Source organism: Drosophila rhopaloa, unplaced genomic scaffold (assembly GCF_018152115.1).
Source record: "Drosophila rhopaloa isolate 14029-0021.01 unplaced genomic scaffold, ASM1815211v1 contig_3, whole genome shotgun sequence".
Classification (NCBI taxonomy): Eukaryota; Metazoa; Arthropoda; class Insecta; order Diptera; family Drosophilidae; genus Drosophila; species Drosophila rhopaloa.
In genome coordinates this window covers 21154480-21179166 of record NW_025335123.1, presented here as the reverse complement: position 1 = coordinate 21179166, position 24687 = coordinate 21154480, and the positions used below count along the sequence as shown (strand labels likewise).

The 24687-nt window shown below is 36.8% G+C and overlaps 2 protein-coding genes across 2 annotated transcripts; both read left to right on the top strand.

Moving 5' to 3' along the window:
- The first annotated feature begins 1232 nt into the window (after positions 1 to 1232).
- LOC123037977 (protein new-glue 1-like) lies at positions 1233 to 1691 on the top strand. Its single transcript, XM_044461086.1, has one exon. It carries the CDS (start codon positions 1233 to 1235, stop codon positions 1689 to 1691), a length of 459 nt encoding a protein of 152 aa, XP_044317021.1.
- A 6087-nt stretch (positions 1692 to 7778) lies between these two features.
- Positions 7779 to 8180, top strand: LOC108045452 (protein new-glue 1). Its single transcript, XM_017124781.1, has one exon. The coding sequence runs from the start codon at positions 7779 to 7781 to the stop codon at positions 8178 to 8180; it is 402 nt and encodes a 133-aa protein (XP_016980270.1).
- Positions 8181 to 24687: the final 16507 nt, after the last annotated feature.

The following is a 24687-nucleotide window of genomic DNA, read 5'->3' as shown; positions in this document are numbered from 1 at the left end:
GTGCACTAGGACTTTCCTCTTGTCGAGGAGCACGAGTAGCGGGGTGATCTTCATGGCGAGGGAGTTCTATTGCTGGATGGCAAGCAACTGATGCCCTTTTGGGTACCCGCCACCTGCTTTTATACCAGCTCTTGCACCTGGGCTTATACAGCATCATGAGATGCCACGCCAACTCTTCAAAAGTGTGTCAGTCAAAGCAAGAAAACCATTTTTGCGCAAACAAAAATTCGCAACATTTAGTTTTTTGCACAATTGATTAAACAGCCAACATAGAACTTTTAAATGAGAATATGCTTGCGATATTTATTTTATTTCGAGCACAATTGAATGATGCTGGCTAAGTATATAATTCCAAAATACTTTTTTGTTACTGAACGATTCGGTTTGAAAATCCTTTGGGAAAATCTAATTTATGTTTCCCAACACTAAAATGTATTTAGAGCCTTTGTACTTGTAAAATATGTGTACTGACTAAAACTTGTTGGCTAATTACGTATAAATATTTGGTACTACTCTGTAGTACGAAACATGTTAAAAATCGGTCTTCAACAAAATAAGTACTTTTAAAAGTCCTCTGCTGTTTAATAAATTTGGGCTTACCTTATATATTTTATAATCAAATTTTGAAAAATAAAAACAGCTTTTAGTGAATGCAGATAGAGAATTAAACTGAAAGAATTTAAAAATTATGCCACTTTTAAATAGAAATTCAAATTTAAGGTTGTGGTATTTTTCTTATTTATATATTTTCTTATTAAACTAAATATTACAGCGTTGCTATAAACATTAAATTGTGTATACGCGGTGTCCTTAATTTAATATCGGGATTCCTTCCTGAGCTTGGTTCCCTGTTCCTGGAACGTCGTCCTGACCTTCTTGGTCGCAGTGGATTCAGGCAGATGGAGAGTTCGAGTTCTGCAGTGATCTTCATGGCGCACGCCTCTGGGTTTATCCTCATCTGCCAAACTGTGTCAGCCGATTTGGGCCAAAACAAAGATAATGATTTTGGCAAAACAAATAAAATTCGCAATTGTTCGCTTCAGCGCATTTGTTCAAACAGCCTAGAAAGTGAAGTGCAAATATTTACTTAAATTGCTTCTGATGTGTGAGACCTTACAAATTATATATTCCGTCTAAGAGATTTGGGGGGATTATATAACAGAGCGATGGAGTATAAAAGGCCATGGCGGTGTGGCTCAAATCATCAGTATCCCATCCACTGGCCATCCAACATGAGGTTCACCTGTGTTCTTTCGCTGTCCACCGCGGTCGTCTGCTGTCTGCTGATCGGGCAGACCAGTGGAGCCACTCCCCCCGCCACGGCCGTCACAACCACCTCGGCCGCGGCCGTCACGACCACCACCACGGCCGCCACAACCACTGTCGCCGCGGACACCACCACCACAGCCTCAGCCACAACCACGACAGCGGCCACCGACACCAAGAAGATCTTTGTTATACACCGTTATGGGGAAACCACAAAGCCAAAGGTAGAGGGTAAAATCCATGGCAGACGCGGGAAAGGAAGAAGAGGCAGCAGCGAAGAAAGCGGCAAATGGGGCAAATGGGGCCACAAAGGCGGCAAGAGCGGCAAGAGCGGCAAAAGCGGCAAGAGCGGCAAGAGCGGTAAGAGCGGCAGAAGGAGCGGCCGTAGGAATCGAGCTCTCGAGTACGTCCTTGGCTCCATTTAAAGGACCCCCACCATCCACCACCCACCACTCTGACCTGATCCCGATGACTACAGTGACTCTTTTTTTATAGTTTTTATTTTTTGATTACAATTAAGGCAAATACATAATATCGATATTAACTGGTGATGATTTTTTATGGCGATTTTTTGTCCACGCACTAGCAGCTAGGGATTTAAAATAATTTAAATTTCAACTTCTTTAAAAACTTGCTAAATACGCCTAGCATTTGCATTAAATCGATTGGGAAACTGCGTCCTTCAGGTCAGATTAGATTTTAAAACTAAAATAATTTGCATTTTTTAAATTCAAAAACCACAAAAAACTCCCTGCCAACAACTCATAATTACCCGTTTTAATTTTCTCAGATCTTAGTGAAATAGCTTTCAGAATTTCAATGATTTATATGGTGCTACGATATAATTAGTCGTTTTACCAAAAACGTTGCTTAAACTAAAAGTTTTAGTTAGTTAGTCTGAAACTTATGTAACCATTTACAGCAGTATACGGCAGTTTCCGACCCCCTCATTTAATAAAATCCAGGCCAGCATCAACAATCGAGTCGCTCTCGCGATCTCACCATAGCTATTTATCACAAGTCAGCGAAAAGGTGACCGCAAACTGCAGAAAGGTTACCAATTTTAATTCGTTTTTGTTCCTTGGGATTTGGTAATATTTAAATAATTTAAAATTACGGTTCTCATTAAATTAAAATCGGACATCTATATCATACTTGTATATCCCATGGAAAAATCCAAAAAATTAAAAAAAAATTATTTTGGTGTTTTTCTATTTATTAAAATATTAATTTGAGATTTAGAAATTATTTACTATCTCAGAACTATATCCAAAGCTGCCATATAACTGATTGATCGAAAATGCCATAACTTTCGTTCTTGTAAGTTTAGGAAGTTGGGATTTTTATATAATTTACAGAATATTCTGCAAGGGTATGTCAACTTCGGCTCCGCTCGAAGTTAGCTTTCCTTTCTTGTTTTGAATTTTTTTTTGCGATTGTTCCAATGGGATCTTAAGCAGATAGCTTTAAAACTGAGGGACTAGTTTGCGTAGAAACGGACGGACGGACAGACGCACATGGCTAGATCGACTCTCCTGGTGATGCTGATCAAGAAAATATTACTGCGTTGCAAGCTTTTGACTGAAATTATAATACCCTCTGCAAGGGTATAAAAATTGGTTCCAAAATTTTAGGGAGAGTATTTTAAAGATTTAACTGAGACGCATGGGTCTAAATGACCTGCAGGACGCAGTTTCCCAATCGATTTAATGCAAATTCTAGGCGTATTTAGCAAGTTTTTAAAGAAGTTCAAATTTAAATTATATAAAAAATCATCACCAGTTAATATCGATATTATGTATTTGCCTTAATTGTAATCAAAAAATAAAAACTATAAAAAAAGAGTCACTGTAGTCATCGGGATCAGATCAGAGTGGTGGGTAGTGGGTGGTGGGGGTCCTTTAAATGGAGCCAAGGACGTACTCGAGAGCTCGATTCCTACGGCCGCTCCTTCTGCCGCTCTTACCGCTCTTGCCGCTCTTGCCGCTTTTGCCGCTCTTGCCGCTCTTGCCGCCTTTGTGGCCCCATTTGCCCCATTTGCCGCTTTCTTCGCTGCTGCCTCTTCTTCCTTTCCCGCGTCTGCCATGGATTTTACCCTCTACCTTTGGCTTTGTGGTTTCCCCATAACGGTGTATAACAAAGATCTTCTTGGTGTCGGTGGCCGCTGTCGTGGTTGTGGCTGAGGCTGTGGTGGTGGTGTCCGCGGCGACAGTGGTTGTGGCGGCCGTGGTGGTGGTCGTGACGGCCGCGGCCGTGGTGGTTGTGGTGGCCGTGGCGGGGGAGTGGCTCCACTGGTCTGCCCGATCAGCAGACAGCAGACGACCGCGGTGGACAGCGAAAGAACACAGGTGAACCTCATGTTGGATGGCCAGTGGATGGGATACTGATGATTTGAGCCACACCGCCATGGCCTTTTATACTCCATCGCTCTGTTATATAATCCCCCCAAATCTCTTAGACGGAATATATAATTTGTAAGGTCTCACACATCAGAAGCAATTTAAGTAAATATTTGCACTTCACTTTCTAGGCTGTTTGAACAAATGCGCTGAAGCGAACAATTGCGAATTTTATTTGTTTTGCCAAAATCATTATCTTTGTTTTGGCCCAAATCGGCTGACACAGTTTGGCAGATGAGGATAAACCCAGAGGCGTGCGCCATGAAGATCACTGCAGAACTCGAACTCTCCATCTGCCTGAATCCACTGCGACCAAGAAGGTCAGGACGACGTTCCAGGAACAGGGAACCAAGCTCAGGAAGGAATCCCGACAATTCTTGTTCATAGCTTAGCAACAAGGATGCAATGAAATTCAAAGCCTTGTGATAGGTGTACAAATTATGTTTTAAAAGGCCCTAATCTTTATAATAATCCAAAATATCTGATTTTGTTCATAAGTAATTTAAAATGCATACGCATTAACCATTAAGTATTTATTGGTTAAGACTTTTGGGCCTCCGAAGTTGTATTTCCATTAAAATACATTAGCACAAGCTCGGGGAAAACCCGCAAAAGCCCCAAAAGGAAAATTTAGCAAGCGGCGAAATACTCGTGGGCAAAAACTTTTCTGTTCAAAAAAGGGGAAAACTCGAAAAGCTGTTGCCATAGATACCGTACACTTGCATACATGTGTAATGGAAAATAATAAAAGGAAAAAACAGGAAAACTACAGCCACGATTTCCATAACAAAGGAGACGTCAGATGGTGTGGGCTCGAATTTGAAGAACGAAAACCACTGAGCAAACTGGCAGAGACAACTCCACTTGAGTAAATCTGTGGCTTTGCCATTACGCAATTAATTATTGTTGTTAAAATAAAGCATAGTTTTCGGGCTGAAAGTAAAAAAAAATAGCCCTCAGATATGTGAGAAAAAACGCAAGATATTACTGCCAATGTAAAAATAGATCAAGATTTTAGTGTAGAAAAAATGTAGCCATAAAATCCAGGTGCTACTACGAAACATGTTAAATTAAGTCGCAAGTCGAAATTAAATGGTTTTGACAATTTTGGTTCAATGCTTTAATTTTATGTTTCGTAGTAGAAAGCAATGAACCATTTTTTTTGGACTTGCGATTTCATTTGATTTAAATTATGCTTTCAACAATTCAAAAGAATAAAAATATTTTCTAACATAAACCATTTTATTGGCAAATGTGTTAAATAAATACTTTAAAAATGTATTAAATTTTATTTTAAATATTAACATAAGCTTGCAATATTTCTTTACAGAATTCCGTTGAAAGTGTAGCTTTAGTAAAAAAAAATCTTTTAATTTTTCTAGTTCTAAAAAAAATCTAAAGCGATAAATTCCATACTTTAATTGAAACAAATCGAAAGCAAATGTCCTCAATAATTTTGGCTGAAAGCTCGTTGGCCTTTTTTGTTATACAACCCTCCTGATAGAGCCATAAAGCAGGATATACGTATATTTGTTATTGATTTTTATTGAGACATTTGCAAAATTAATGTCTACGATGCGGGACCGGAAAGCTCCCTCTACTTGTCGAATGATGAGCGGCATTAATAAATCAATAGCGTTTTGATGGCAAATAATTCGAGATCTGTTCCGGGGATGCAGCCATACGCATTGGGGCATCGATGGCTCACATCCTCCGTATCCTTTTGCCACGCCCTCGGGATTCCCCACCGACCTTTGCTCCTTGTGTGTGTTTGAGCCTTGATAAGTGACTTCCAATGACTAGGAGCAGTGCACTCGGAGAAATATTTTACCTTGCTTCTAGTGGAACATTTTCATATTGCCATTCATTTTCCTAATGTTTCTGTTCGTTAATAAAATTATATAAAATATTTAAACTTGAAAAGGCTGTATACATAGTTGAAGACTATATTTTTATAGCTTAAACACAATTATTTTATTTTCTGCCTACTTTTTTATTGAAATTGTATTCTTGTTAAAGAAACAAAATAACTGTTAATAACTAGATTTAAATAATTTTTCAAACAAAATGATACAATCAACGATGCAAACATGTCCCTGATGAAAAGGAAAAAAAATACAAAAATATTTCCAGATCTTTAGTAACCTTTCTTTCCGTGTGGTCATGCATCCAAAGTTGACTCCGCAAACTTGTGTCGAGTTATTTTATTGATTGATGCCCGCAAATCCAGTAGTTGTTGCTTCGCCAAAAAATAATAAAAAGAAAACAAACAACAACCGAATGCCATTAATTTTGCTGGGAGTCCCTCACAATGGATCAAATGGAAACACTGACTTGTTGTGGACATAAAGGTCGATATGGGGATGATGGAGGTGGACATCAGTGACCTGTTTTCCAAACGAAAACTATACTGTTCCCAAACTCGGGGATTCAACTCAAATTAAACAGATTGCCTTTTCAATTACACATTTCCAACACTTTCACTGCTTTATTTAAATTGTAAATCAAAAAGCAGACTGTACGATTCAAACAGGTTTTATTAAACTTGGGAAAGTCATGTTAGTTGTTACGGCTTTTATAAATTACTACTTTTATAATCACTATTAAAAATTGCAAATAAATATAATTTAATGTAACCAGCTTATTTATTATTTTGTACAGAACAAAAAATTTGTCTGTTTAATTTGTTTAGGTTGTGCCTTTTTTAATCTATGAAAATTCCAAATTCTCTTTTGTGAGACATGATGTTGTAAATGTAAATTTTCATCTAGTTTTTGTCCGTTTGTTTGGTGCAATTAAATACGCAAATACGAAAATAAAAAGCCGCTCTCTTGTGAAGAAATTCGAGACGATGCGTGATTCCAGGTGTAACTTTGCGCCTAATGAGCAGTTTAATTATGCACGTTGATTGATTGATTATAATCGATGAAAGCCAGCAACCACGGCTCGTGATTGAGTTTCAAGCATTCGTTGGTGTTAAAGTGCATTCTTGTTAAAGCCCACAAAAAAGAGCTCCATTTTCCATTTGGCCATGTTTTGCACTTCCGTTGCCTCTTCTTTTCGGACGGAACAATTACTAAAAGCGCATAAATTTGCACAAAAAACAGCGAGCGAGGATGAAGCCGTTAAGAGCTGCAGCCGAATATTTGAATATTTACTTCAGAGTAATTTATAAGGCTGGGCAAAAAGCGGGGAGTTTACCAGCTGAAATATTCACATAAAGTTGAATGTGTCGGATTTTTCAACAGCATGATGAAATTTGTAGCAATTCAATTTCAAATTTAATGCAATGGATATGTTTAACTTAGGTTTTAAAGATGCTATACACATTTTTCGATCGTTTCTATGGCAGCTATGTGATGCTAATCAGGAATATATATACTTTAAGGGTCGGAGAATATAATAAATAAAGTTAAAAATAACTTTTTGCGTAGCCCTTACCATATTATTAGTGCTATTATCCTTTGGAAAGTGATAAAGATTTTCTAAAGGCAATCTAAATTTAAACTAGTCAAATATTTAAAGAGTAAACAAATGTGGCGAAAAATGTTTTTTTTTGTTCTAAACAAAGTTCATGTTCAATGCCAGTAAATTTGTTTTTCGCTGCTAAACCAGTTACTCTTAGAGTAAAAGGGTATATTGTATTCGTTGAAAAGTATTCAACAGTTGGAGGAAAATTGGTAAGCTGAGTAACGGGTATCTCAAAGTCGAGACGCTTCTCCCTGTTTAAAAGTGTTTTTAATAAAAAACAGACAAAATATTTGCTTAAGCTTTTTAGAGAAGACCCCAATTGATCAATGAAATCGGTGATGAAGCTACCAAAAAATCCATGAATGAAGATTCCCCCGAAATAACAAGAATACTAATAGAGATCGTATATTTGCGAGTACTTGCCTAATAAAATTGTGAGTTTTATCTGGATAAATAGTTAGCATTTGTGCAAATAACTCTTAGAGCGTGACTGTCACCGAAAAAAAAACATGAATTTTTGCTAACGTATGTTGGCTTGCGGCCATTGTTGTGGCTTCAATGACGCAGAGCGACCCCAGCTATAAATATGGTGCGCCGATGCTGCAAAACATCATCCAGTCTTTCGCCGAACATTGAGTCAAGATGAAGTTCCACTATCTGCTTTTGGCAGTTGTCCTGATCTGTGCCCTGGACGACACCAGCAGCACTGGCACCTCCACCACAGCCACCACCACCACCACCACCACCACCGCCTCGTCGGACACCTCGGACACCACCACCACCACAACCACCGAATCCTCGTCCTCCTCCGACACCGCCACCTCGGCGAGCAGCAGCAGCAGCAGCAGCAGCGACACGGCCACCTCCAAGACCAGCAGCAGCTCCAAGTCCGCGGCCGCCAAAAAGAAGGCGGCCGCCCGGAGGAGGCGTGCCGCCCGCAAGAAGCGTGAGGCCGCCCGAGCAAGGCGTGAGGCACGCAGGAAGCGTGAGGCCGCCCGCAAGAAGCGTGCTGCGGAGAAGAGGCGGCGCAAGAACAGGGGTTAAGGACAGACCATCCAGCCAAGACCGCCTTTCATTCACCCTTTTTTTTTCAACTACCTCCTCAGAACTTCTGATTGGTAAATAAAATAGAATCACGGCTATGGTATAAAATTGCATACAAAAAAATATTACGAGTGTTTTGAAACGATTTTGAGGGAGGTGATGAAAGAAATGTATAATAATTAGGCAAATTTTGTACATTTCTTTTTACAGGTGATCAGACATATAACATTCAATTCCGGCTAATTGCAAAAAACTATTTTATACTATTTCCTCAAGAAAGACGTTAGTAATATTCAAGTTCTAGGCAATTGGATTTCTCTGTATTTTTAATTCCAGCTGTGTTTTAAAATTACCTAAAAAAGAATAACGAGACATGACTTTGAATCGCTATTGGTTTCCCCTGGATTTTAAGCCACATACTTAAAACTTAAAAGGATATTCGTATTGTCAATTTGCAGAAAATCTTAAGCATCTTAAACCAATGAGGTTGAATTTTCCAGAACGAAGACTTTTCCTTTAAACAATGCCAAACAATGGGGAAATAAAACGAAGACAGCTGAGCAGCTGGACTTTAACGACGCATTTGGAGTGCACTGAATCGGTTAGCTTGATTACTTTTGTTGTTGCTCCAAGGGTGAAAGGTTAAAGTTACGCCCAGAAACGTACTCATACTCGTGCGGCAATGTGCCCATACTCACATGAGCCGCAATAAAAAGCAACAAGTTGAAAGAGTACGCAAGCAAAAAGCAAAAGCCATCAAGGTCCCCATTCCAAGCCCATTTCCATTCCCATTCGCAATCCGAATCGGAGACCTCGACCACCGAAACCCATCAGCAATTCGAGCGCATAAAAATGGTTATAACCCAAGAATGGAGGCCTGCTGTTCCCTCCACAACGAAGTCAAGAATACTCTTGAGAAGCTAAAGTTATGTAATAGCCAACTTTACGGAAAACAATGGCCTACTTTTACGTGAAACGATATAATAAATATCAATTTATTGAATTTTAATAAGTCCATTATATAATAATATATATAATAAGTATATTACTTCGTACTATAGTACTATTGCAAATTCGAGGCTTAAAATCTTTCCTTTTGTTTGTCTTAGAACTCTTGTTTAAATATTTGTATTATATTTTTGACTCCATCGTTTGTTAGCAGAAATAAAACATTTTTAGACAATACAAATTTAGAGTATATTGCCAGAACCTTTAAAAATGGCTCCAAAAGTTTTGTAGCAAAAAAAAGTAAAATCACCTACAATAGTTATTTTTAGTATTAAACAGATATTATAGATCATAAAATTAATTAATAATATACGAGTATCTAATATTTTTGTGACGGAAAATTAAAGTAAGACATTGAATATTACCCAAAATTAAATTAAGATTGTTGAAATGATTTTACAAATTCGCACATGTCATTAGGAAAGTGTGTAAATATGAAAAACAATAGCAAGCAGCAAACAACATGGCAAAAGCAGTACAATGGGCACAACTGTTGCTGTTCTTCTTCGCCCCCCTTCTTCTTCCTTTCTTTCTCCACTTTCTCCTCCTCCTCCTTTCTTCTTTCTTGTACCCCCTCTTCTACACTGAAAACAAATGAAAGCAACACCGTCAAGAGGGAGAACGAGAGCCAAAGATAGCTGGAGTGAGAAAGAGGAACGAGGGAGAAAGCGTGAAAGTGACATTCGTCATGAGACAAAGAAAGCAGCATAAGAAAGAGACGGCAGCATCAGCGGAAGAGGAAGACTCCACACAATAAAGGACATGGTCTTGCATATGTGCGAGCGAGAGGTGGTTAGAGACCAAAAAAGGAAACGAAAAATATAGGGTGCATCGGGGGGAAAAAACGTGAAATTGAAATATAAATTTGTTAAACTTGGACACCAAAAAATTAATAATAAACTAAACCAACAAAATATATATTTAATTTCTATATAATAATTATAATAAATGAAAAAACTTTAGCTGAAATCAGTACCACCGCATTCTTTTAAGCATTAATGTAAGATTCTAAACTATGTCAATTTGATGAAAAAATGTGTTCCTAATTATTAAAGAAAAATATTTGTGTTGTTTTTAGGGCAATACCAAAAGTTTACGTTATTTTAAATAAATACAATATGGGTTTTCAAAGACGATCATTGAATTTTTTTAACTTTAATAATCTCAAATTGTTTTCCTTTCTCTAAACTAAGCAAACAATTTAACGTTCAGTGCTAAATTTTGTTTTCTGACAAATGGATTAAAAAATTTGTTTGTTCCCAATTTTGGTGTAACCCCAATTTAAGTTCAAGAGCCCCAGGACTTTGATATGTTCATTAATTTTATGGACATCCCGGCCATTTCCCCAAGGACACCCTGTACTTATGTATATTGATATGCTGCGCTTTGTGGCCATTGATGTTGATATGCGCGACGTGACTTATATTATATGTACGCACATGCATGCGAATAATACGAATAAATGTTTTTCGCCCATAAACCACCCACCAGAAAGAGAGGGCTATATGGGTGGGTGAAAGAGAGCGTCATACAATTACACCTTGTTTGTTCTTGTCGGTTTTTCTGTTTTTCCCGTGGAAAGCTATCTGAAATTTTCAAAGAATCGTGCATCGTTTCAATAACAATAATAAGAGCGCAGAAAATCGTATTGTTGTTATTGAAACAACGCACGATTCTTTGGAAATTTCAGCTTACGAAAAAATTTTAAACACCATCAGCTTTTTAGATATGTTCAGGAAGCTTTATATTTTTGAATTATCTGTTTTTTGATTTTATTTTTTCTTCTTATTTGTTTGAGAACAATAGCTGCCAACTGTGAGGCTTAAATTTGAGAGTTGACGAATGACAAGTGTCTTGATGGGGAAAAAGTGAAAAAGAGGTGGAGCGTGGCTTAATTCAACAAGTGTGTGGATGGGACAGACAGTTTTATTTACTTTATTTTAATTCCTCTAAATGTAGGTTGTCCATACAATCAAACTTATTTTTGGTGTATAAAACATGATGTTATTTGTACTCATAATAATTTAATGGTGTTCCCATGAAATGTTTTAAAAAGTACGTTTTAAAATATTTAAACCAAATATATTAGTCATATCTGTAGTAAACTGTATATTTGTGTGGTATTTAAATTTATTTATAAGTCACTTAATTTTAGAATTGACTGGTCAATGTTTAAGAAAATAGGTTAAGTGAAATATTATTCTATTCTATTTCGAGTAACAATTTATAAATTATATTTTTGATTTTATTTCATTATCGTCTCAGATTATCCTAACATATTGTAACTTTTGTTGCGTAATTTCCTTGGTCTTTAATCAGGTAAAAGAAGTCAAGTACGAGAACATTTGCAATGGCAAACCAACTTAAGTCCTGTTGTGTCAAGTTTAGTTACACTTGAGACTGGCTAAAGTCGGCTAATAAAAAGTCCTGCGAGAAACAATTAGTTTAGCTCGGGCCACTTCCCCCGTCCTTTGGTTAAATTGGTTTGCCTAATTTGGTTTTTTTTTTCTGGCTCGCCTTCCGAATTCGTATGCAAAGGGCGCATAAATTTAATCAGTTAGTAGGATGTTGTTTTTCTTTCGTTTCGGCTTGGTTCGTCCTTCTGCTTTTTGCACAACCTTAAGGGCGGCGATTTGTGGTGGGCGTGGCCGGGTCGTAGGTGTGGTCAGAACCCTGCGTGTTGGCCAAGACAGAAAACAGACACACGGACACACTGACACGACATCGGCATCCACACACTGGCAGAATATATGGCAAAAATCAGGCACTCAAGCCTAAAAAAAAATGGATTTAATTATATTTTCATTGGTATGGTAATTCATAATTCCTATCAAGTTAAGAATATAAATTTAAAAAAAAAAAAAAAACATTTTTCAAAACATGTTGTTCACTTGAACTAAGAACATCTTCTTGATTTTAGCAGTATTTCTTTCAGTGCAGCCTCAAAGCCCGCATGTTGTGTACATGCCAACGCAGACAGACAGATAGACAGACAGGCGGAAATAGAGGGGAAAATTGAGAGAAAGGAAATCGAGGATAGAGGATGGATACTGAACAGAGAACGCAGTCGCAATTTCTTCTGAGACCCATTGATTTTCGAGATTTTGCCATACCCTTCAACAGCTGGAAAATCAGATTCTATGCATTGTTAAATTATTTTTAAAATTTTTATTTCTGTAGTTATTAAATAGTTGAACTAACAAATCTTTGACCACAACTTTTTGAAAGCCAGATTAATTGCCAACGGATTTTTCCAGGATACCCAAAGCTTCGTTCAATGCAAGTTTATTTCTTTTTTTTTTAGGATTTCTTTCGATGTTTTTCCTCTGCTCGTCCTGTTTTGTTGTGCTATTTTGCTGGCATTGCCTATGCCATTTCCTGAATGTGCTAAACCAATAAAGCAACTTTTGACATGTCTGCCGGCTGTTTGAATTGCGTCCTAATTGTGCCACTCAGTGTGTGTGTCTCTATAACTTTTATTTTGGGCTTTATTTTAGACACCCACTGAGATTTCCATTTTGCCCTGAAAATTTGTCGCCAAATTTGGGAATTTCTGGTGAAGGTGACTCCAATTATCCTGGTATTTCAATCGATGTCAATCAATCAATCAATTAGCCGCACGCCTCGTCTATGCATCAATCAAATGCAGACCCGAAAACCCGGCTCCAATTCAATAAGGATCAATTTTCCTGGCCATCCACACTGACTTGGCTTTAATTTAATGTGGCCTGTCCTAAATTGCTGGGCGAAAAAGAGGTTGGATAGCTTTCAGCTGGGCTAATTATTCCTGAATTCCCCCTTTATCCCCAGTCAACATCATCAATCTTTCGGGCTCCCCAGCAATTTGACAGCGATTGCGACATTTACAACTGTTCATCATCAGTGGATTTAGTTTCAGATAATCTCCGCCAACAGTTCAGGAGAATAAGGACGAAAAGATTCAGGGTATAGAAAGAATTAAGGGGAATCAAAGAGAATTTAATGGAATAAATCAGGTTTTTGTTTTAGAAGCCAAAGGATAATTTCCAAGCGGGCTTTAATTTCCCTAATTTTTTAATATTTTAATAAATTTAAAGTCTACAATAGACATATTTATAAATTAATAACATTGATGTATGTACTTTTAGTTGTATGTAAGAAAAACTTGTTTAAGCTCTTTAAGAAAAATAGCTGGAGCTTATTTTAAGTGTTATCTGGCTTTTTCGCAGCAATCATCGAGTGCAGGACCCGCAAGACCATTAATTGCAGACCCGTCAATCGTTTTTCCCTCGACTTTTCCTGGCACTTTTCCTTTGCACGTCGATGGGTCAGGATGTCAGGCACTAAATGCGTTGACAGGTGGGCGTGGCACGGGGGTCAGAGGTCAGTTAGCCCCTCCAACAACACCGCAACATACCCGGAGCACCAAAAACAAGTTCATAGTCGGTTTTTTTATTTTTTGCATTTTTTTTTAAAGCATTTTAATGCACGCAATTCCGCAGACAAGACCGCAGAACTGTGTGACAAGAACAGCAACAGTTGTACCTGAAATTGGCAGCTACTCCTCTCTCTATCCGGTTTTCCCCATTTTCCCACCTCCTCTACAGAAGTTTTCCACAAACAAACCACTTTCCCTTCTCTAAATGACTGAGCGATGAAAGTGCTTTGAATTAAGAAGTAAATGGGGATACCAAGAAAAAACAGTCATTTGGTTAAGTAATTGTTATTAAATAGCTTTCAATGTATAATTACAGGACACAAGAGTAAACTAATTAAAATGAAAGGAGTTTACGGAGTTTGAATTAAATTTGTTATAAACCTAAAAGTATACAACGTTTTAATTTAAGAGTTAAGTTTATGAGTTTAAGTTGTGTCTGAATTGATCTCTGTAATCACTACCGTTGTTATATGGCAGTTCGTTTATTCTAAAAAATAAACAATTTCGCAATACCTGATGCAAAACCCTCTCTGAAAATCTCAGCCAGTTAATTATGAAATTTATTATCGAATTAATCTATTAAGCGACGTTCAAGGACTTCGTTATGCTGCAAATTGACCCTGAATGAATATTTAATTTGCTTAAATAACTTCGCTCGTCGCTCTTTGGAATTTTGCATTATTTAGTTTCAATTATTTAATTAAATAATTAATGCCGCATAATGTGCAATTGAATTCAACGGCATGCGTTTGTTAGAAGGATTTACGAATTAACGTTTTAATGATTTCTTAATTGCGAAAGCAAGCCCGTCATTTTGGTCAATAATTTTAAATTGACACCTGCCCGCCAACACATTTTCCACCTGCCGTGGGTCTATTTTCGTGCGCAGACCCACACACGAGGCAAACATTTCCCTGCTTTCACTCACTTTTTTTCCATATTTTTTTTCTCAGGTAAACCACATTTGATTGTGGCTGGCTGAAAATCAATAGCCCAAGCCTCACCCTTTTTTCCCTCTATTAATAGATCAAGCTGAACTGCTCTCTTCTGGCCATATTTCTATGGCCAGGTTTTGGGTCAAAATTAATGGGCTTCTACCACCACCCTCTTGGAAAATAAAACACAATTAAAGCGGCTTATGGACGGGAGTTTTTCCGAACTAACTGAAGACCCTATTTTTAAATTGCAACATTTTTGAAAAATGCTGTGTGCTAACGAATTACTAAATAAAATGTTTCAAATATGTATTTTATTTATTCACTATTTTCCTAAACAAAATGAAACATTTTATAGAAAATACATATTTTAAATTGAATTAGAAAAGTCGTACATTTTTGCCATCACTTTTTTTTTTCCATTAGTGCCTGCAAACTATCTCTGACCCTCCATAAATATATTTCATTTCGCAATTCCCTTACAAATGGTACCCCTAATTCCACTGGCTGCCACACCCTTTACACCATTAAAAATTATATTCTCTTTTTCCGACTGAAATAAAAGCGAGATGTGTTCCAGTTTTTCCACCACACAAATTGCCCATTTTGATGAGGCAAATAATGGGCATGTTCCGACTTTGACTTGGCCTCATCAGAATGTCGCAGGATCTTGTCTCCCAGAGGCAGGCACACATGTCCTGGAAATCTAAATAAATACGCGACGAGTGCAGTCGAACCAACAATCACACTCGGAATTAAGTCCTTGTACTTATCACTTATTTTACTAAAAGAAATGTCCTTCTAAAAATGAAAAGAAAATAGGAGAATATCACAGGATACAGGAATACATTTTAAAATATATAAAACGTTTATTTTAATATAATAATTTAATAAATAAACAAATCATCACAGATTTTCAGAGCTAATTTTCTCTAAAACATCGAGGGTGAGTTTTTTGCCGAGTGCAGCTTTTCCGTATGTGGAAAGCCAGTTGAAATGGGTGGGGAAATGGAAATGGAGTCGGAGCCCGGCCGGGCATACAAATGGCTTCATTTGACGAACTGCCGAATTCGCCATTCGCATGCGTGTCTAAATGTGTACAAATTTTTTGGGATCGGCGAAGGGCACTGAGTGAGTGCCACTGAGCTCCTTAACCCACTTTTCATACCAGACAACCATTTGAGTGCTTGTTTTTACTCGCCGAAGTGGTGGATTTTTTTTTATCGGTAATCCAATTGCTCTCAATGCGAGATGGCAGCTAATATCAGAGGAAATATGAAGAAATAAACCAAGGAAATGGTGGGGGACAACATCCAGACATTCATAAAATAAATATATAAATTCGAAATATTAAATAAACCAGCTTAAAATAAAACAAAATGTTCTGCTCAAAATCATACAGAAAAGATAAAGAGAGAGAACATCTAAATTGTCAACAGTAAATAACATCTATAATATAAATTAATATTTCATTTTGATTAAAGACTAATTCCCACAAACTTAATAAATTTAATACAATTTTATTTTTTCCATATTATATATGCAAAATAAATTTCTTGGTAGGAAAAGCTAAGCCATTTTCTATATTTACTTTGCAAACTGATTCAGTTGTCATCTCCGACCCACCTATAAAACTTAATAAAATTGTCAGCCGGCGAAATATTTCCTGCTTATCCACAATGATTGATTTCAAAATCAATTTCCTAATCTGTTCTGGAACGGGACTTGGGGTTCACCCGTTTCCTTCTTCGTGTTTTATAAATATATATATATATATATATATATAAATTCCAGCTCTACTTTTCTCAAAGGATATTCGGGCGTGTTGCTGTCGTAAAGTTGTTCCAGTTGTGTCCAAGGACGCCCGCTTGGCTTCATAAAAATAGTTGTAAATTCCCAAGCAGTCTGCATAAATTTAGTGCGGATCCGGAGTCCCGGATCCCCCCAATATATACTGTATCCCCATCTCCCCTGTCAGTAACTTTCACACGTCGTTTCATTTCTGGGCAGCAGTAAAAAGTGACGCAACTTTCGTACACATTGTCAACAGTCGTAAATTCTCCTCGCTCCTGGCTAAGCTTGATTATCCTGCTGGCTGCTCAACTAGCGGCTCTCAAGATGTTGCCCTCGCCCCATCACAAAAGGACACTCGAAAAAATAAATACTAGAAAAAGTGAGATCATGATGAATTTTAAACTAACTTTGGGCATATTCAAAATGAGGAGCCTCAACAATGATATTCTACTGAATGAAATAATAAAACACAAAATATCCCCGAAAACCTATCCATATTTTCCCTTTTAAAAGTGTTTTTATTGCTTGATTTTACAAATCATCAAAAACATTTTCATTTTATTTTTCAACCTAATTATGTTTGCCTTGTCCGGGTGTGTCGACATTCCGCCGGAATTGGACACCTGCCCGCAAAAGTGTGCAACGGAATTTTGTGCAACAGTTTGCCACAACAACACGATGTCCATCCTGCTCCTTTCGCCACTTTCCCCGCCCCCAATTCACCGCCTTTCTCCAGGCCACAGTCTGTGTTTCTCCTTGTAATGGCATTTATGATTTACTGGCTTCCAACTTCGTTGGCTGTTCTGAGTTGAGTCGAGGGTCCACCTGCCGCTTGACAGCTGTCACTGGGAGTCCATATGTCCGCTCACACACAGAAGGATAAATAGACGTGCATTGGGAAAAATAGTCGAGTGGCTTTCCATCAAATGTAATACTTAAGATTTTATCCTAGCCAAAAGTGCTCGTAGTCATTTTAAAAGAATATATATAAAGAGTATGTGCAAGGGCTATAGTAATAAACAATGTATTTTCTATTAAAAGCATGCTATCAAGAACTAAAAGAAATCTGTATCTGAATCTAACATATTACCTAAAATACGAATAAACGTTCTCTAATTTGGGTTCTTGAGGCTTTCTTTAATACCATATTAATACGAAATATTCACAGTGTATAAACGACTGATGTATGAGCAGATATAGCCATTTGCCGGGCTGGCAATTCCATTTTCACTTCTCGACAAGAACGAATTCAATTACAAGCCAAGCAAAATGTGCATGGAAAACCCAAGGAAGGGCCAAGGAAAACTCTGTCGATGTCCTCGCACACATACATATGTTTAGCTAAAATTAAAATCATATGCATGAAATGAGCGCGAAATTGAAATGGAATGAAATAAATGAGGAAACTGGGGCGAAAGATGACGAGACATTCTGGCTTTTCCATCTTCCCTGCTTTACTTGTATGGGTTCCAGTTTCAGTTTCAGTTTCATTTTCGTTTTAATGTTTCAGTTCAGCTGCTCTTTAATCCCAGCTGCCGACATTGACACGAAAGTCAGGGGAAAACTCCGGAACAAAGTTAAACGAACTCGAAATGCTCTAAACCGTGATGGAAAAACTTTGTTGCACTTTTCTAAAACTAGAAAATTGCATAAAACCTGAGCAACTAAAGTGCCAGCTAATTGGCTTGTCGGTTAAATTTAGCTGGCAGAAAATCCCTAAAAAAAAACAGAAATTCGTAAAATGAACAAATTGTTTACTACTTAAGTTTATTATATCTGAATGCATGAAATGAATTTTTGTTTTCTACACTCTTTAATCCTATCAATATCCATTTCCCTCGGCAATGGATGACATTTTCCTAGACCCATCTGCCCGAGAAGAATTTTGAAGTGTGTATTCACTTTCTTACACCACCCATTTTCCAACCATTTTTCCAACACTTACCCCGCATTTCCCACCCCCTGTGGTCGCATCCATTGGAGCTTTCGCTTGTTGTTTGCTTGACGCTTTTTAGCATGTGCCGGAAAAGCCACCCACCCAACATCCACACCCACCTGATGGTCATAGTCACGCCCACCTCACACCCTCCTCAAAAGCAATACATCTCCCCAACAGCCCCTAAAACTAATTTATTTACCTAGAACCCAACTGCTGACGCCTATTTGTATGCAATTAATTTTGTTGTGCCTCTCGCCTCAGACAAAACAAAATATATTTTTGCCCAAAAAAAAAAAGGAAAACAATGTGTTGTGGTCTTTGGGGGATGATCAAAATAAATGCCCACGGAAATGCGAAAAATACGAAATAAGGACTTGCCATTATTATATTTTAACCGAAGCTTAAGTTGTGAATTAAAATTTATTGTTATCTTTCTTGGACTTAGCTTTTGATTTGATTAACAATAATGAAAACATAAAGAAGGAGTTTTGTTGGTAAATTAAAGCCTGAAGGGAATAAAAAAAATGAAACCTAAGAAATGAATTTACTTAAATGAGTAGATTAACTATCGAAAAAAAAAGTTAAGTAATTCTGCTTTTTACCACGCCTTTTGCTTTAAGCAAATTAACTAAATGGCCAGAGTCCCGAAAAATGCCCATTCGCCTGTCAGCGATCTAATGAAAATTGATGTTATATGATTTACACTTTTCTGTGGCCATTTTATTGTTTTTACCCCATCCCTCGCTTTTCCCCCAAGAATGGAAATAAAAACGCAAATTAAATGAATGTTCCTGGAGTGGGTGGGTGTATCTACCGAAATTAATTAAATTCGCGGAGCACGGAGGCTACTCATTAATTGATTGCCTGCTGGGGAAAAACTCCTGGATAGGTGCTTTTAAAATGCTTTACAGTTTGGTGGTACAAAAACAATTTTGTTGGGCACTTAAAGCCAAAACGTAATAACAAAGTCCAAAATCTCTGAATAGCGTTTGAATGCCATTAAAAAAACCAGTCCAGATTAGTTGTTTTTAACTCTGTTTAACCTAATCTTTTAAGCTATAAAGAAATTCACTTGATTCTTATTCAAAAAATTAATAACAATAAACTAGCACTTAGATGCTGAATATAAAATATGTATAGCAAACCGTTTTCATGCATAATTTTGCCTTCGGAAGACTCCAATTTACCTGAAAAGACAAGAAACGGAAACATTTAATAAGCGAATTGCGAAAGAGAAAAATGAAACAAATGCATAATTCAACTCCAGATGATGGCCACTTAAATAATTTTTAATGACGCATTTTAATGCGGCTAATTGCCAGGGATATTTTTTATGATTCTCGCAGGCCAAACCCATGCCCCTATATAATGATTCCCCTTTTGTTATATAAGAGGGGGCTATTAACTGTCAGTGGCATGCATGGAGCGGCAGTTGAATGAAGGTTGCGGTCAAAGCTAAGCCACAAGCAGTCGGGGGAAATGCGAGGAAATCGGGGGGAATTCGGGTGGAAAATAGGGGAAAATGGTAGGGTCTTAGGCGATGGGTGGGGACACACAGGGGCTATATCCTGCGGTCAGGCCTTCGGTTTGCCGGAACCTGGACATTGGCAGCACCACCGGCCTGTTGCTTTTTGTATGCATTAATTATTTAGGCAAACGCTGCGTATACGTAATGTGGTTATATAAGGCTTTTAGGCGAAGAAGAAAAGGAAAGGGGGTAAGTGCAGGAGGTCAAAGTCAAGTTGAAAGGCAATCAGAGAGGGTTAAACTCAGCTCGGTGCCAAAGTGTCAAAAGCGATTCACGGATTATTCTTTATTTTTTCGCATCCCATTCCATTTTCCTTCTGCACATCAAGCAATTCCATTTGCCCTGGATTATTATTCAGTTTCACTTTGCATTTTCCTCCGCGGAAATCAACAAAGTGCAAGAGGAGCCTGGAAAAACAGAAGGATCACCAGTGGAAGATAAAACGGCATTAATCTTTAAACAGTATAGTGATGAAGAAAGTGTTAATAATGCAGAGAAAGGATTGCAGCATTCAGTGCGATGGTTTTATAATCTCTCACTTCAAAATTGGAAAAAAAATCATGGTTTTTACCATTAAAACATACATATAATTATTTTTTCATTTTTTTTTTTGCCAAAAATATGTATTTATCTATTACTGTTACTATTTCCCAGGGTTTTTATATAACAGGCGAAAGCCTTATTTTTTCCGGATTTTCGGCATCAAAAAAATATTTTTTAAAACACATTTTTTAAGGGTTCTTTGATGTAACTTTGCCAAAATAAGACGCACAGCCAAAAGAATGACTGTTTTGAGCAACTGAGAACCTATACAATTCATTCCAGGTTGATTTGGAAAAATTTATTTTATGACCGATTTTCGCATTTTTCATAAGGGGTAACACTTGATTTTTGGCGAAAATTGGGCCAAAAATTAAATTTTTAGCTGAGAATACCAATGGATTGGAAATTTTGCAACGAATTCAACGAGGTATGCCATTCCAAGATCTGACCATTATTTCCAAGGGATTTGATAAAAAAACCGAAACGGGAGTAGTTTTTTTCAGAATATGGCAAAGTAACATTTTGCTCAGATTTTGATTCCAAGGGTTACTTGTGTTTACCAGCTGATTATTCATGAATTGTTGGGAGTTTGCAGGCAGCTCGGAAAAGCCAACCCTCGAGGAAAAAGCTACGACTTTCCGCATTTGCAGTCACGTTTCCTTGTTAGTTTTCCCAGTGACGCAGTCTTTAACCCTTCACTGAAGCAACTAAGTGAAATTCGAACGTGTCGGCGACCGATTAGCCCATTAGTAGAAACTCGGTGGGGGCTAAGCCCCGCGCCTTGACAAATGTTTCACTCGAATGTCAACATTTAATTGCCACCGCGTAACAAGAAGAAATTGAAAATTAATGACAGCTTTTCCGACCGCAAAATTGACATTCGATGCAGTCGAGCGGCAAAAGCTCATTTCGCTCAATGAACGCCAATAATAAATAAATAAAACGCATATACTATGCGCCGATTTAAGTGATATCGTTTTAACAATTCACCATCGCCGCAAAGCAAATTGCATTCATATTTAAATGGAATTAAAAATACAATTTCAATTAATTTTCACCTCTCAAAAAAAAAGTGATTAATCAATTTCAAGATTTATGATGATGAACTAATTAAAAAAATATTTTTCTCTAATTCATTAATTTATAACTCTTTAGGAAAAACAAAAAAGTTATTTGTTTAACATATATAAATTTTTATTTGAAGTTTTTGAAACTACAGAAACATTTTTAATGTCCCATTGTATTGAGATTGAAATACGGAGAAATGGGAAAGGAAGTGGGTAAAAGGGTTAAGGTTACTTGAGGTTTTTCATGGTTTTCCACGCCTTCACTGCAGAGCCTCTAATCGCATGACAAACCACAATTTTATTACAGGAAAAGCGGAAAAACTTAATACACGCTGAAAGAACTTTTCATTTACTTCGCAATGACGTCACAAAAATAAAAACCAGAGCCAAATAATAATAACAAAAGTAATGAAAATGAAAGTTTGTTTATAAACAGTTTCTGTTTTTCGCTACTTACCTCATTTATATTTAAATATTTATACTTATTTAACATCTAGAAAAAGTGTGGGTCTTGACCTTGGCCAACTGAATAGAAAGTGAAACTTGATTGTTGACAAGCGTAAAATTGTACAGGGTTTTCCTCTGCTGATTGGAAAAATTTCTTGAACGTTTTATTTTATTTTCTGTTTCTTACTACTTGTGTAACCTTAGTTATTTGTGTGTTTATTAAATCATTCTTGGCACTGTTTATTACTGTGTTAAAAAGGCATGCAAGTTTAAGCTTTCATCTCTTAATAAAAAACTTTATTTCTAAATTCAAAAAATGTTTTATTTTTTATTGAAATGATGGATTGCTTATTTTTGTACTTCATTTCTTTAAATGTATTGCATTTTTAAATAAGTTTTGTTTGCAAACAAATATGAAAACGAAGCAATTTCGTGGGCCAACACAATTTTAAAACTGCGATTATTTTCCTTTGTCTTTGACTTTGTTATCATCTTTTGGTAGGACTTAATTTTCTTTTGAACCGTATTTTGCACGAAATCGCTTTGTTTTTCTTGTTAACTTTTGCGTTTAATTTTCCATTTTTGTCCATTTGTGTTACAATGAGTTTGTCTTGGTTTTCTCAGCTTTCGTTTTTTGTATTATTTTTAAATTTCATTTTTCTGTCAGAGGCACGCAAGTGAATCTCCCGCGTTCTTGTGTTCCCGACAGAAATCCGGGGCGCATATCCTTTTAATTGAAAAATCTGTAAGGGCCCGCGGCTGACAGCGAATTCGCGGACCGACTTTATATAGTAATAATAACAATAACGATTTAAATTAAGTGCGGAGGGCTCTTGGTTTTTTTTTTTTTTAGTAAGTAATCGTTTTTAATTTAGCAAGTACGTGACAGTTCGGGGATTTCGGCAGGATCTCCTTTTTGCACCTTAGAGCAAAGTCACGTGGGCACATTAAGTGACAAATTTGTGGAAAATCTCAAATTCCAAAAGAAACGAAAGCGCACGACCAAATGGAATGAAAACAAAATGCTCAAAGTTAAATGTTAATTTTTTCGGTGCTTCGAAAGGTAATTGCCATTGATTTTTCCAGCAAAGTGAAGTCAGATTAATAATCTTAACACTGGAATCTGGGACTTTGAATTGACCACCAACTTAAAAATTGTTTAATGTACAAATTTAGCAATAATATTAAGAGGATAAGAAATTAATTACCTGCATTTAAATTAAATGCAAATATGACTCCTTTTACAAACCATATTTTGTGTAGTTTTTTACTTTTTTTTACTGTTTCGATGGTTGTTTTTCTTCTATGGAATTTTCAATTAAATCCAGGAATCACACGAAGGAGCACAGTAATCTGGGCCTTATTTTAAGGACGTTGGCAAGCCAAAATCAATGTTAAAAGCCCCAAAATGCAAAGAAGCGTAATTTTATCGATAAGAAAGCTACCCAATAGGCAACATAGATATACACGCTGTATAAGGGGGCTTGGGTATATATATGATTATGTTTATTCCTTCTCACTTAATTTATTGTAAAATGTTAAATTTCACGAAGCGGAAATGTTTATTAGAGCGGAAATTGTTATTTTTAGTGTGATGGGCAGGTTTGTGGTTGGCTTGGAACAAAGGCGACAAGACCGGTAAAACAGAATACAAAAGGATGCCCAGGTTTCAATGTGTGTGTATGTGCCTTTTTCTTGCTCAGCTGCCAACAATTAATTTATTAATATTTTTCCTTTTTCAGCCCACGTGGCGTATGCTCAACTTATTAAGTATACGACAGCAAAAGGCCTCGTCTTCCGACCAACCTGCTAATTAGTTTTTACTTTTCGCTTACCTACAGTTTTACTCCCTTAATTAAAAAAGAAATATATATAATAATGTTGACTTTCCCTTTGCCCAGTTTTTGGTGAAAGTTAAGGAAAACATAGCCACCAGTTTAAAATATAAATCGATCATTGTCGTTATAAAAATAAATTTTAGTTCTCAAAAAGTAAAATTTAAATCCCTTAAATGCCGCTTAACCAAAAATTTACATACTTATTCTGATACCATTTCCTCAAATTCCAGTGCTTGAATATTTATCGAGGCTTATCCCGCTTTTTGCATTTTATAGACTTCTCGTTCTCTGGTCTTCCCATTTCCCCATTAGGTTTTCCAGCTGGGACCGAGACGTTCGGAATCTTCTTAAAAATTTTCTTTTAAATACTTAATGCAAAATACCCGCCTGCCACAAAGAACACTTCATGGCCCGTCCGCAGCATTTCAAATTAATTTTACAGCTGCCAGTTACCAGCTTGAAGTTAGCTGTCCTTGGGCCACCTTGGGCTATAATGAAGTAGCAAATAAATAGCACTTTCTCCCGGCACTTTTACCCCTTTTTCACTCCTTTTTTCACCTCACCCACCCACACTAACAAACAGTCCAAGAAAAGCGGAGAAAACAAGTCGGAAGTGCTCAAGACAAGCACGAGAGTCCAGAGTTTCTTGAAGAATTTCCTAATAAATGCGACTGGTTAGTTTGTCATTTATAATGGTCGCTGCAGAGGGGTAATTTAGTTCGCTTAATACATGCAATTTTTACATTTCGTTTCAGGTTTTTTTAATTTTCAATTACAAATACATTTACGTTTAACATTTTATTTCCGTGGAAAACGCTTATTAAATAAGTATATAATAATGAAATATATACAAATATAAAAAAATATTTTAATATATAAATGAATCGGAATATAACATTACAGTTGGCTTAAAAGATTATTTGGCATAAATTCAAATATCAAACCCATTGTTTTAGCCTGCACACTTCACATGAATATAGGGTATTTATAC

Excerpts from the sequence above, each read along its gene's own strand:
- LOC123037977 (XM_044461086.1), top strand. The coding sequence starts at position 1,233 with ATGAGGTTCACCTGTGTTCTTTCGCTGTCCACCGCGGTCGTCTGCTGT.
- LOC108045452 (XM_017124781.1), top strand. The coding sequence starts at position 7,779 with ATGAAGTTCCACTATCTGCTTTTGGCAGTTGTCCTGATCTGTGCCCTG.